The sequence below is a fragment of the Anabrus simplex genome, chromosome 14 (genome assembly GCF_040414725.1).
Source record: "Anabrus simplex isolate iqAnaSimp1 chromosome 14, ASM4041472v1, whole genome shotgun sequence".
Lineage (NCBI taxonomy): Eukaryota > Metazoa > Arthropoda > Insecta > Orthoptera > Tettigoniidae > Anabrus > Anabrus simplex.
Genome location: NC_090278.1, coordinates 81162872 through 81177152, shown reverse-complemented (window position 1 = coordinate 81177152; position 14281 = coordinate 81162872). Strand labels below are relative to the sequence as shown.

The following is a 14281-nucleotide window of genomic DNA, read 5'->3' as shown; positions in this document are numbered from 1 at the left end:
TAAGCGCATTTTAAGTTTACCACTGTTTATATTATGGCCACATTTAATTTTTACTGTTGGTTTTGTGAGCGATACGACAGCGCAGTAATACCCCGCGTTGCCTCGGGAAATTTATTAAACGCAAATAAATGCATCCCTCACACCTCGAGCCCATTAAAAATATTTTTCATTTTTGTCCCCCAAGTTGGCCTTACATTTCAATGCTGAGGTTTTTTATGTGCCGTAGTTTATCTCTGATACTGTAAAAATGTAGCCCCTGACAACCCCCGTCCCCTTTAGTTCATAAAAATAGTTTTCACCTTAGTTTATTCCTCTTTTTATGTTGAACTTAAATACTGAATTTCACAGAATTATGTGCCGCCGTTTTCCCGTGATGGTGTTAGACAGAGCCGTTCGATATGGCAACACTGTAAGAACAATACTGTTTTCTTAACATGGAATGAACTTATGTGTTGTATGTTCAGTCTTCAGCCCTAACGCTGGTTGAATCCTCGAGAGCTCCGCCATCGTCTGTCATAGATGTACAAGGCATCACTGAAGAGGCGTACTAGGGAAATGAGGAGTGAGGCCGTTTCCCGTTGCTTTCCTTTGAATCGCCCGCCAGGAAGTAACAAAGCAACCTCATTTTCTCTGCCAATCCGATTGTACCATCGTTCTTTACATACCACTAACAGCATTCCTAATTTTCTTGTCGTTATACTTCTGATACACTCTTTATATGCGAAAACCACGAATGTGCATTTCACGACTGTGTCACATCCGTTATTGCAACACAACAATTGATATTACTCGTCAAGCAAAACAGACACCACGTTCGCTGAACAAAGATTAAGGGGAGGTGGACGACATTACAGGGAAGTGACATTAAAATAGTAAAATTTGAACCAGAATAACTTACTCCATTTTTAAAATATAAATTAAAAACTCTCAGAACAGGTAAACTTGTACTTTTTCTTAACTGTTAGTATCCTAAAAGTTTTTAATATTGCTAGGAAAGAGAGGTATTCTATATTTTAAATTTAGTACAATATTAGTATTCATCCCAAATTTCAGGTACACTTTAGTTAGGAACAATTAAATATACAGAGCCGAAATTAAACAATCTATTTATGTGTACTTTCATCTGTACGATAGACTAAAAAAAACAGATTTATTCCTTAATGACCCACAGGGCTTATTTTTTGAAAAAAGGTATTTTGTCATTTTCATGATCATACATTTAAAGTATCTGAAACCGGGCGAGTTGGCCGTGCGCGTAGAGGCGCGCGGCTGTGAGCTTGCATCCGGGAGATAGTAGGTTCGAATCCCACTATCGGCAGCCCTGAAGATGGTTTTCCGTGGTTTCCCATTTTCACACCAGGCAAATGCTGGGGCTGTACCTTAATTAAGGCCACGGCCGCTTCCTTCCAACTCCTAGGCCTTTCCTATCCCATCGTCGCCATAAGACCTATCTGTGTCGGTGCGACGTAAAGCCCCTAGCAAAAAAAAAAAAAAAAAGTATCTGAAAATAAAAAGTAAGTATACTTTTTGTTCTAACCGAAGTCTATTATCGCACACCAAGTCTATTAGGTATGATTCTGAAATTTTACTTCCTCAAGTCGTACAGTCATAACCCAAAAAAGTGTACCTGAAATTTGGGATGCATACTAAAAGTTAAATTGTACATACAGTATATTTAAAAATAGAATAAGACTATATTCTAATAACATTGAAAACTTTTAGGATGCTAACAGTTAAGGAGAAGTACAAGTTTAACTGTTATATTGCAAAAATGGAGTAAGATATTCTCGTTAAAATATTATCTCTTTTTATGTCACTTTTCCGCATAATGTTGTCCACCTCCCCTTAATGTAATTAGATGCCAGTCATTCACCGAAGTTAAATCTAGATTTTGACACATCCTTGGTGACGATATGTTAGAATGGAAACGCACTATAGCGAGTAACAAATAGCCTATGCTCTTCCCTGCATAACGGTTGTGCTATGGGATTTGCATAGACAGGAGGGGTACGGCCTATCAGAATCCCTAAAATTTATGTTACTCTTCCTACATTACGGAAGAGCGGGCTGGGCGTCGCTTCCTACTAACCGAATTAGTTTGCGTTCTAACCTATTAGTGCCTAAAACGGAGGTCTCATCATCATCATCATCATCATCATCACTGGTGGTCTGCCTCTCGGCAGGTCTTCGCATGAATTCTCGACGCTGCTCTGTCTTCAGCCATTCTCTTTGTCTTCCAATAGTTTCTATTCACGTTTACACTGTCCTTCCTCTCTTCAGTTTCCCTTGTATCTTCCCTTCCAATGCTTCGGTTATTAAACGATTTCGTCGCAAGAAGTGAACTAACCTTTTTTTCGTCTTTGAATGCGTTCCAATATCGTTCTCCTTCCTTCCCCCACTCTTTTAAATACTTCCTCATTCTTTACTTTTTACTGCCAGCTGATTTTATCCATCTTCCGCCAGATCCACATTTCAAATGCTTCTAGTCTTCTTTCTTCCTCTTTTCTCAACGCCCAAATCTCAGCCCCATAAAGCGCCACACTCCATACAATGCACTTCACTAACGTCTTCTTAAGGTCCCTATTTAGAGGCCCATTCAACAGTGTCATTTTTTCATAAATGCTTCCTTGGCCATTGCAATTCTAGTCTTCACTTCGTCCAAGCAATAAAGATCACTTCTGATTATGCTTCCCAAATATTTGAATTTAGACACTTGTTCGATCTCCTCCCCCGAAAGTATTATTTTAGTTGTTGAGTCCTATTTTGACCCCATGATCATTGCCTTGGATGAATTTTCATGCCTAACTTCTTACAGGATCTGTTCAATTTTTTCAACATAGCATTCATCATTTTCTCAGTTTCTGCTAGAACCGCCATGTCATCTGAAAATCGAATGCATTCAATTCTTTTTCCTCCAACTGCCACACATTGTTTTCCTTGAAAGCAATTTCCAATTAATTCCTCCAGGTATATATTAAACAGAACGGAGGTCTAGTAATGGATTTTTATAATTATAGTTACCAACATATTTTATCAAGATAAGGGAGACTTAGAAGCGAGGTAATTACTAATCCATATACGAATAATAAAAATATTCTTTACATCAAGCAAACAAAAACTACACAAAAATTATGAACTACAGGGTTCTTACTTACAGCAATATTTGTTTCTGGTTGTGTAGACAGGTAATCAGTTCAAAAATGTTTTGATGCAGCTCTCCATAACATCATATCATGTGCTAAATTTTCATTCCTACGTAACAACTACATCCTACGTCTGCTCCAAACTGCTTGTCATATTCATACCTTGGTCCACTCCTACCGTTCTTAACCCCTGATACTTCCTTCAAAAATTAACTGATCAGGTGCTGGGTGTCTTATGATGTTACTTAACCTTCATGTCGCTTCTTCTCGTGAAATTTCGTCAAATCGCTGTTGTACCGTAACCAACGCAGTGCTTCCGTTGATTCATGGGAAACCAACACCGCTGAAACTCACTTGGAGCACTAAGGTATTGTTGCGCTGATATTGGTCAGCATGCAATTCCATAACAGATGAATGGGTGAATCATTGTACGATATATTGTTATACCGTTTATGCCGTTTGTTAATGCTGGTCCAAATTTCCTTACGAAGTTCTCTTGCAACAAAAGCTGAAGGAATCCTCCAGCTTTGGCAAGCTGGTCTGCTCGCTGGCCTTTGACCCAAATGATGCATATATGTAAAGAGCTGTTCAGGAATAATCTTCTGATGATTACAGCAGTCGGGTTGGAATTGTATTTATCACTAACTGCTTTGAGTGAGGCTTGATAATCAAGATATATCTGCGCTGATTTCTCAAGATCTCAGCAAGACAGTTTCCACGACACGAAAGAAGAGTAAGGGTGCGAGTACTGAACCTTGTGGACTCCTACCTGATGATCCAGAAGGACAGCACTCTCTGCAACTGGTGAAGACGTTTAACATCTGAAACCAATGGTCACGTAGCGCATTCCATTTCATCCAATTGGGCACCCAGTCAAATACTTTCTCCAGACAGAGGAAGGCTATGTGAAATTAGACGGATATCACTTGAAATGTTAAAAGTAATGTGAAGAGGACAGTTCCCCAGTGTAGCTTCTGTTCGTTTTCTTTGCCAGCGCGAATAATTGGCACTTCTCAACCTATGGGTATGACTAAAAAGGAATCTCTTCTTCTACTTTGTGTACTAGGTGCAGATTGGCAGGAAATAATTATCCAGAAGTGATCATTATTTATTTATTTATTTATTTCGTTCCTTGAACTAATGAGAAAATGATGTGCATTCTATTACTGCTATATTACTACTACTACTACTACGACTACTAAAGGTCTTTTTTCTGTGGTGTAGTGGTTGGTGTAATTAGTGCCACTCCCGGAGGCCCAGGTTCGAGACCCGGCTCTGTCACGAAATTTGAGAAGTGGTACGAGGGCGAGAACGGGGTCCACTCAGCCTCGGGAGGAGAGTGTTCGATTCCCACCTCAGCCATCCTCGAAGTGGTTTTCTGTGTTTCCCACTTCTCCTCCAAGCAAATGCCTGGATGGTACCTAACTTAAGGTCACGGCCGCTTCCTTCCCTCTTCCGTCTATCCCTTCCGATATTTCCATCTCAACCCCCACAAGGCTCCTGTTCAGCACAGCAGGTGAGGCCACCTGGACGAGGAACTGGTCCTCCTATGCAGTTGTGTCCCCCGAGCCAAAGTCTCACGCTCCAGGACACTGCCCTTGAGGCGGTGGAGGTGGGGTCCCTCGCTGAGTCCGAGGGAAAAACCAACCCTGGAGGGTAAACGCATTAAGCTAGAAAGAAAAAAGAAAGAAAAGAAAGGAAAGAGAGATTTACGAGAAATAAACGCTATAGACGACAACATAAAAACATCGTAAACTCTCTGGAATATTCAGGTCGCAACTTACACATTTGTGGGAAAAAGCTAAAAAAAGATCAATGGTATTCGACACCTCATGTCGTACGATGTCAACATATAAAAGATCTCTGGTGACACTGTCACCAGATTAGATTAATGAAACAGAGCAAAATTTATTGAAAATTCCCAGATTCTTACATTAAAAATTGAGAAAGATTGACTTCTGCCGCTAATAAGATTATGGTGGTGGTATTTTTTTAAATAATACTCTCTGAACTAATTAAATGGGAAGAAATTTTGAACAAAACATCATTCATTCAACGAGGAAATTTCTAAATGAATTACAAAATTTAAAAGATATTTTATTAATTTAATCTGAAATGGTCACTAATTAATCAAAAGGGAACATAAGTTCTCTGACTGACAGAACACTTGAAATTTACACACACTTTATTAATCCAGTGTCACACATAAAGCGAATGACGAGATCAGCAGTAGTAATGTCGCTAGGTGTCTATTTTAACTCGAGGGAACGAATAATATCTTATTAAAAGATATAATAGTCGTCAGATACAGTGAAAGCATCGTCATATTAATAACGCTGGATATTGTGCTTGTACTGTGGGGTTCCTAGTGGTTAAAATATAAAGCAGTTTTGACATGTCACGGCCGACTGGATCCCTCGCTGCGCTCCTAGCTAGCTAGAGCGACGCATCAAGTCGGCCGTGGACATGTGCTTGTACGTGATGCACTCTGGCGGATGAAATTGATGCGTTGTGACACGCGGGCCACTGGCACACTCACATCGCTTAAGGGGGTGTAACATAAGACTTAAGTTCTTTTCAATTTTCGTTTGATTAGTTACTAGTCTTAAGAGTCTAAGGAATCTAGCCATGGTTTTATTTTGTAGAAAATGTGCCTCTTTCTCTTTGTTTTTGCCATTTAAAGTTGAAAGCTCCAGGCTTTTAAACTGCCGATGATCATCCTGAGCACATGTTATGTCCAAAGGGTGATGCCACACGGTGCAGGTGTAATAGAAGTCAGCTAGATGGATCTAAGTACAGCCACAAGGACAGTCTTCCTACATCTGTAGTTGAAACTATAAAGCCCATATATAGGGATCTGGCTAACGTGGAGCTTCTAAACAAAAGTTTACGTGGGGAAAACCACATGTGAATGAGGCATTGACCTCAGTGATCTCGGATAGGTGTCCAAAAACTTCATTTGTGGGTAAGAACAGACGTCATCAGGTAGTTACTCTAGGGAGCCGGTGTTACTGCTCAATCAACTCATTATTTCTGGCCCTCATTGTTGGTGCTTTGTCAAGAATGACCGAGTGAACTGACAAGGACCGCGGAAAGAACTGAGCACAATACAGCACACAGCTGATAGCACGTGGTTACAGAAAAGAACAGAGCGACAACACTGGTAACCGGAACTAGAGTGTAAAGCGTATTGAATTATGGGAACGACATTTCACTGGACTAGCCTTCAACCAATGGCAGTGTCAATTCGCCCACCGTCAGCCATGATTACTATGATACAAACTTGCGTGACAAGGTCTGAAGTTTTACCCGATGCAGTAATTACGATTCTAAACACTTGAAACCATAGATAGCGCTAGTTATGCTTAAATATGGATACGAAATAGAGGCCTAAATCCGCGCGACTTGTGATTGAATATAAAAAAGAAATAGAGGCATAACTATTAGTAGTACGTAGCGTTCCCGACACCGGAAGAAAAAATCACAAGGAAATGTAACCTGAATGATAAACAATGTATAATAGAGAAGAAGAATGTATGTAAATGGAACCAACCTTAATGTAGTGGAGGTTAGGCGACGACACGAAAAAACAACACGATTGAACTTCTCATTCACTAATAATTTGACGTGACGGCCACATCATTCACATACTCTGCTATTTGTAATCAAATTGTGACGTACATAGAATTGAAGTTGTTCTTGTAATTCGCTGAAAAACTTGTTACATTAATAACACATCCATCGCACGACGCCATGTCAATATAATTAGATATGTTTTCTGTATCAACAATAGCCAGATGCACTGGATGCGCTATGTACGAAGAAAGAAGTAGTAGGCTTTGCTTCTATCAATCCTATCATTTCGTGACCAGTAAGCGACATAGAATGCCGTGGTGTATTAATGTCAAGAGAAACGCCATTGTGGTCCAGGGCTAAGTCGTGCGAGTCGTCTGCGAGAAAATTAAACATAGTCCAGGGCTAACCTAACCTAACCTAACCGCGAGTCGTGTGCGAGAAAAATAAATAACCTAACCTAACCTAACCTAACCTAACCTATGTGAAAAAAATGTAATTGTGGTCCAGGTCTCAGTACCATTTAGTTCCTAAGTACAGTGGTTGGCAGCATCGACGAGTCGTGCAAGTCGTCTGCGAGAAAAATAAACATAGGACAGTCATACCGCGCGTAGATATTGCCGATGCAAGCGGTAACCATGGTACTAATGTTGCGTGACATAGACTGAAGTTCTAATATCGGGGCGTCTGCCTATGACTAGCTGTTTATTAATTCACTTAGCCTCCACCAAAAGGCAGCGCTCAAATGTGTCAAGTCGAAACTCATAAGAAATGAACTATAGTCGAGCAAATGTATGGGCTGACACCTTTTCATCCAGTAATTGTGCAGTGTGTCTTGTATGTTAGGGATCGATCCAGGATGACTTCAAGGTACTGCGGTAGAAAACAATGCTCCAAATGCCTGCCCTCCCACAGCAGAAACAATTGTTTATTAGAGGAATGAACACTTTTATTAGCAGTAGTAGCCGTGTTTAACGACGACTCTGTGCGTACAGCAGACACTAGTGACGTCGTCATGCAACAATGAGTGGGGGATCAGAATCACTGAAACCGGTTCTTGTGGTTCCACGTCTCATTGCATAAGATTGGTTACTGGATGCAGAGATAGGGTCGCCGTGGTTGATCCGTGGCTGTACAATTTATCCTGCATTCCGACCGACCAACCTAGCAGAGGAGCGGTGGCCACGTCTCTATCGTGGCTCTACGCCTCTGCATTCGGGAAATGGAGAGGAGATGGTCCCCAGTGTTGGCTGCCCTGAAATTCGTTTTCCGTGGTTGTTCCATTCTCCTGTACTGAGACGAATGTCGGGACAGTTTCTAGTATAGGCCACCCCCTCACCTTCGCCAATATCCTGGCCTTAGAGACTGTGTCACCGTCTAAGAGGCCCGCCTCCCCCTTTTTAGGATGAATGAAAACATTGCAATAGTAATTGGAAGATTCAGGTCAAACTTGTCAACGGTATCATACAACTTAGCCTAAAATAATTAGTAGAACTTACAAATAAAATATGCCCTTCCGCCTTGCTAGCTGGGTGCTAGGAACATGATGAACCTGAAGTTTATATATTTCTCAGCCAATAACCGGTTACATTCCTCTCCATCTTCAAGCGGTAAGGGGTTGTACGGACTATCGTAGTCCTGATCCGTGAACTCGAAGCTGTACAACTCTGGGTTGACCTTCATATCCCCGAACGGTCCACGCAAGACGACGTAGCTTACATGAAGTGGGGAAACTGTTTTTGATTTTAATGTTAACTGATAAATTATTTCTCTGTCGTAGCTCTGAGCCGGGTCTTGATGGCTACTGCTGATCTGGGCAGTCAGAGCCCACTGCTTATTAAAAGCTGTAAACCTTCTCGTTTCGTAGAACAGTCGGTGAATAACCTCCTCCGTGCGAAAGGGTTTGAACTGCAAATCATTTATCATGATGTGCTCGTACGAGAGAAGGTCGATAATATTTTCAAATGACTTCATCTCCTTCTCTCGACAGGAATCAATTATTTGGAGCGATGTCAGGATATCGAATCCAGATCTTCGAGAATGTTCACAGTTGCTTTCGTGTAATAAGACTTCTTTATCTCGACCGGACCACGAACAACCTATCCGATTGTATTTACAACGAACAATCCTCTCTTCGCACAGCGACTGTTCGTGATTTTGGATAGAGCATCGAGGAAATTCTCTGTGACAAAATTTGCAGGTACATGGCAACTCATTGGATGCCTTCTCTACAGCTAAATTCCTCCATACAGATGACCTACTAATTTCTACCCTACAGCTGGGACATGTTGACGTTTCATCTCTCAATTTAGAATCTGCTAAGAGGTGGGTGAAACATCCGACACACATGAGATGGCCATTGGCGCACTGGTAAACAGCGCCTTTGGGAAGGTCCCAGCAGACAGTACAGCATAAGATGGTCCCTAACCTACGTTCTAGTCTTTCATTGCGAATGTTGGGAGGACTGAAGAACCGTGGCCTTTTTATTGCTGGTTCCACAAATTGTTGGGCATTGTGATCGTCGTCGTCGTTGTATACTTTTGACGTCTCTCCAGCAGATGATCGCAGAGGTTCCGACTGGGCCATCTTCTTAGTTCTCGATCATGATTGCTGTTGCCTAGTTACGGAGTTTGACCCGCTGATTCATTGTTACCGGACGTAACTAGGAGATTGTCGCCTTCAGGTCTTTGGTGCTGTCTCCCCGAAGAAGATTGTCTAATAGAACAAAATTGAATATTTTGACCTATCAAGTAGCGAATAATTATTAATAAAATATTATATTTAATTAATTATTATATTTAAGTGGTATATAATACACTAGTGTCCATAAGTTAAGCATAATAACTAAACCGGCTAATAGAATTGTCAGACGGATTGCTGAACAAACGGAAGCTGACTCACACACCATATGCCACAAAACTGGTCCAAGAAAACAGTGTCAGAAAGATTCTGATCGCTAAGATACACCTTTGACAACAACTAACAAAACTTGGCAATGTCTTCCACAACAAAATACGCAGTTAATATGGTGTATGGTTACCCCTAACGGCCACACATGCTTTACAGCGACGTGGCATGCTCTCTATCAGATGGTCCAAGAGCTCTTGTGGCAGTCGATCCCATTCCTCCGAAAGGGAAATGCGAAAGTCTTGGAGGGTCCTTGGTGGAGGCTGACGGGATGCTATTCGCCTCCCCAATGCATCTCAGGCATATTCTATAGGATTCAGAATCGCAGACCTCGCTGGCCAGTCCATGCGATGAATGTCTCCCCCAGCCAGAAATTCATCCAACAGAGCAGCGTGGTGCGGTCGGGCATTAGCGTCCATTAAGAGGAAGTCTGGACCAACCGCACCTCTGAAGAGTCGAACATGTGGTCTCATCCCTGTATCTCCGAGCGTTAACAGTGTTCCTTGCACCAGCCATGAAGATGTGCAGGTCCGTACGGCCATTCAGCATGATGCCGCCCCACACCATGACGCCACCACCACCATACTGATCCCGTTCCACGATGCTCCTGTGGTTGTATCGGCTACCCGGCTCTCTCCAGATTAATGTGCGACGGGAATCGTTCTGCGAACTGATGCGGGATTCATCTGTGAAGAGTACATGCCTCCATTCATTCATGGTCCAGTTTCGATGTAGACGGCTCCACAGTTAACGGGCCCGTCTCTGTGCTGGAATGAGCAGGACGCACACCGTTCGACGTCGGGTAAACAGCCCTGCTGTTCTGAGCCTCCGGTACACAGTTTGTCGGGAAACGGTAAACCCTGAGACGGCTGCAAGCTCCGCCGACAATTGTCTTGCAGGTGCATTCCGATTTCGACGGGCGGTTAAGGCTAGATATCGGACCAGGGTCGACCTGGTACCAAATACAGTAGAGACAATACGCGACACTCAGCGAGATATCGAGGGACAGCTATTAGAGCTCTTTCTAGCGGGTAGACCTGAGAACTACTGATTCTGTCATAAGAGCACGTGTATTTGTGTGTGAAGTTTTTGGTGTTATTTATGCATTTTCAGTGAGTTGACATAATTAAATAGTAGCGTGTGTCTTTCCTTGATATCTCCTCTCAACACGAGGAGAAAGGTATGTGCTGTGTTTGGCTGCAGTACGTATGAAGTAGAGAAGAATGCGCGCTCTTTCTTTCGCTACCCTTGTGACAAGAAAATGTAAATAATATTGTGTTTGCATATATATTCCTCCAGTGACAAAGAGATTTTTATAGTACTTCATAATCTTCTGGCCTGCTCGACCCATATTTTAACTGGCTTAAAATATAATACGCATATTTTATTGTATAGTTAACCTTCAATACCGATGTGTTGTTGTAGGTGTGATCTGTGGGTTTTGAAATGTCACAGAAGTGATTTGGATAAAGTGTACAAGAAAGAAGGGACGTTACGCTTTTGTAAGAATTATAAGATCTGTTCAGATCATTTCCAGGCCAGCGACTTTAAAAATCCTCGACTATACGGCCAAGGGTATGTTACATATTTACTCTAATTGTACGTAAATATTCCTCAAAGCATCACTATCGACAACATTTTCATTCTTTTCTTTCTTTTATCCCTCTTCTCAGATTAAAGCCGGGATTTTATAGATTTTCTTTCTGTTAGTAGGCTTCATGTTAAGAGGAAAATTGTCCAGCTTTTAAATGTTAATTCTTTGCATCATGTGTGTAAGGAATGTGCCGATATTTTTATTGCCAAGTGTCTTAATGTGGTGATACATTGTTTCTTAAATGAGAAAAAAAGACAAATCTAACCGTAAAAGTTCAGTCAGGAATGCTAAAGTAAAAAAAGTAATGCATAAATGAAAGATCAACCCACTTCACAGCAGTCCATTTCACATCTTGATTATATGTCTAACTTCAGTCTTTAAATAATAACCACCCCCTGCGGGTGGGGGACGCACATGTAGAATACACCCGCGGTATCCCCTGCCTGTCGTAAGAGGCAACTACAAGGGGCGACCAAGGGATGATTGAATTAGAACCATGAAACTACTCTTGATTCGTACCATCATGCGGGGAACACCATGGGTTGCATGTACTTGCAAGTAGTATCACTAAATTGGTATGAAATAGGTTTGTGATTAGTTGCAGTACAAAGCCTGGCCTGGTGGATTCCAGTACCCGTGCGTTGTACCCATGTGAGCAGCGCCGCGGGTCTGGGCGTAGCCTGTGAGTTGTACCGCTATATGAGCGGCACCGTGGGTCAGCGTTGCCTGTGATTGGTACCCACTATGTGAGGAACACCACGGGAATACCGACGCCCGTGACTAGTACACCTAGGTGAGGAAGCTTACCGGTTTGCGTTGGCTATGAGTGGCGCCATTGTGTGAGAAACACCATAGGTCTGCGTTCCCTGTACGAATTGCAATACCATCTTGTGTGGAACACCGTGAGTCTTCGCTACTTTTGATCAGTACCCCAAAATGACAAATACCATGGTTCTACTTTACTCGCGACATGTACCATTCTGTGGGGCCTTAGACGTGAATTTAGCACCCCTTCAGATATCAAGCATCATTGTGCTTTATAAATGGTCCCTTGGTCAGTAATACTCTACTTAACTACCTTCTTTTTGAGTCTGATCCACTGTTTTTTTTGTAGGGTTCATGTCCATCCATTCATTCTTCACGACATTTTTTATTTTATTTTGGTCAGTGGATGAATTTGAATTTTTTGTTATTTCATTTCGTACCATTAGGGGCCGATGACCGAAGTTAATATCTCAATAATACTTTCTTTCTTGATGTAATTTATTCATCCACTTTCGTATATGCATTTCCATTGATATTTGAATTTACCACGACTTTTCAGGTCAAGTCACTAGGAGCGCCACCGTCGAATTGTCTCCCATTTGAACAAGGCTAAATCCGTAAGTGTCGCGTATTGTCTCTACTGTATTTGCTGGTACTGGCCTACGACGAATATATCCTGCGTCTCGAAATCGTCTCCAAAGCCTGGAAATGACACTTCGTGGCACATTCAAGGATACGGCGACTTCGGTCTGTGTCTGGTCTGCTTCCAGGCCGCCGAGTATTCTACCCTGCAAAACGGAGTCCAGATGGCGTCGTTGTGCCATTATGTTGTCACGTTCACAACAAGGCTACACTCCGCACGCTATAACAGGGCACACACGACTGAGGAAATATAGGGCGCGGGCACTGGCTGTGTTTACCTTGCAGTTACGCCGCTAGTCAAAGCAGGGAACACTGCTTTCCTACACAGAGCGAACACGTAAGGTTGGTAGGTGCATATGTCGTGCGATTTGCGGTCTATTTCCTGTTGCCCTGCTTACTCGTAACTTATGCTTAACTTTTGGACACTAGTGTAGATAGACACTTCCTCAGCAGAAATGAGTCCTTTTCCGCGCAACGGAGCCAATAACAAGGAAGTAAGTAACACAGTTTAAATAATATATTATATTTACTTCATCTTTCATTTCTTTTTACTTATAATCATTTTTTTCTTTTAATTTCAGACAGAACATTATTCATTTCTACAAATAATTTTAGTGCTTCGGCACTGAGTTGACTTGAAATCCTGAAGCGTTCAATCTTACATACAAATTAAGGAATGTCTATTAAAGATCTCAAGGATACTTTATCAAGAAATATTTTTAAATCGAGGGTTTTTATTCACAACAACGATCATCTTACGATTTTATGAATACAATTGTTAGTTCCCACGAACTTTATCATCAAGAAACCATGTTATGATAAGAAAAGTCTTCATTAGTTGAATTGCAATATTCATCTAGAAAATGATTTCTCGTATCACTTAGTAAAAAAATGCCAAAACTTAGGAAAATTGGGTTTTATGATAGTAGACACCGAACAAATGAACATCTCTCTGTCAGTGACATCTCTCATGCACGGTTTTCCAGAATCTTTGAATTTCTCCTGTATTCGGTATTTATTCTTCCATTTTTTCAAGTCCTCCATTTTTTCAAGTCCTCCATTTTATTTATCTTAATTGGAGGATTTTTTGTTAGCACGCTCTTTTTTCTGGCATCACAATTGCACTAGGAGCACTGTTCAGAAACCTGAGGTTGTAGCTTACAACAACATCAATGTACTGGGCAGGACAGAATTCTTGAACAGTGGAGACCACCAGGATTTGTACTCAACAAGAGTCAGGTTGGAGAAACTCCGTAAATCAATGATTTAGAGATTTTCAAAACCAGACCGAAAGTTCCCAGTGTCCTCACATTCATTCCACTGGACATAGAAGGATGCGTTTATGTTGCAGCTTTAATTTTCTCTCATAACATGACGATGACGAAATGAGTGATTACCGGGCGAGTTGGCCGTGCGGTTAGGAGCGCGCAGCTGTGAGCTCGCATCCGGGAGATAGTGGGTTCCAACTCCACTGTCGGCAGCCCTGAAGATGGTTTTCCGTGGTTTCCCATTTTCACACCAGGCAAATGCTGGGGCTGTACCTTAATTAAGGCCACGGCCGCTTCCTTCCCATTCCTAGGCCTTTCCTCTCCCATCGTCGCCATAAGACCTATCGTGTCGGTGTGACGTAAAAACAAATAGCAAGAAAAATGAGTGA

The 14281-nt window shown here is 41.8% G+C and overlaps 1 protein-coding gene across 1 annotated transcript; it reads right to left on the bottom strand.

Annotated features, from left to right (window-relative positions):
• Nucleotides 1–8240: 8240 nt before the first annotated feature.
• LOC136885309 (zinc finger TRAF-type-containing protein 1 homolog) lies at nucleotides 8241–9302 on the bottom strand. Its single transcript, XM_067157821.2, has one exon. It carries the CDS (start codon nucleotides 9300–9302, stop codon nucleotides 8241–8243), a length of 1062 nt encoding a protein of 353 aa, XP_067013922.2.
• Between the last annotated feature and the right edge of the window lie 4979 nt (nucleotides 9303–14281).

Coding starts and splice junctions, on each gene's coding strand:
- LOC136885309 (XM_067157821.2), bottom strand. CDS start 9,302: ATGGCCCAGTCGGAACCTCTGCGATCATCTGCTGGAGAGACGTCAAAA.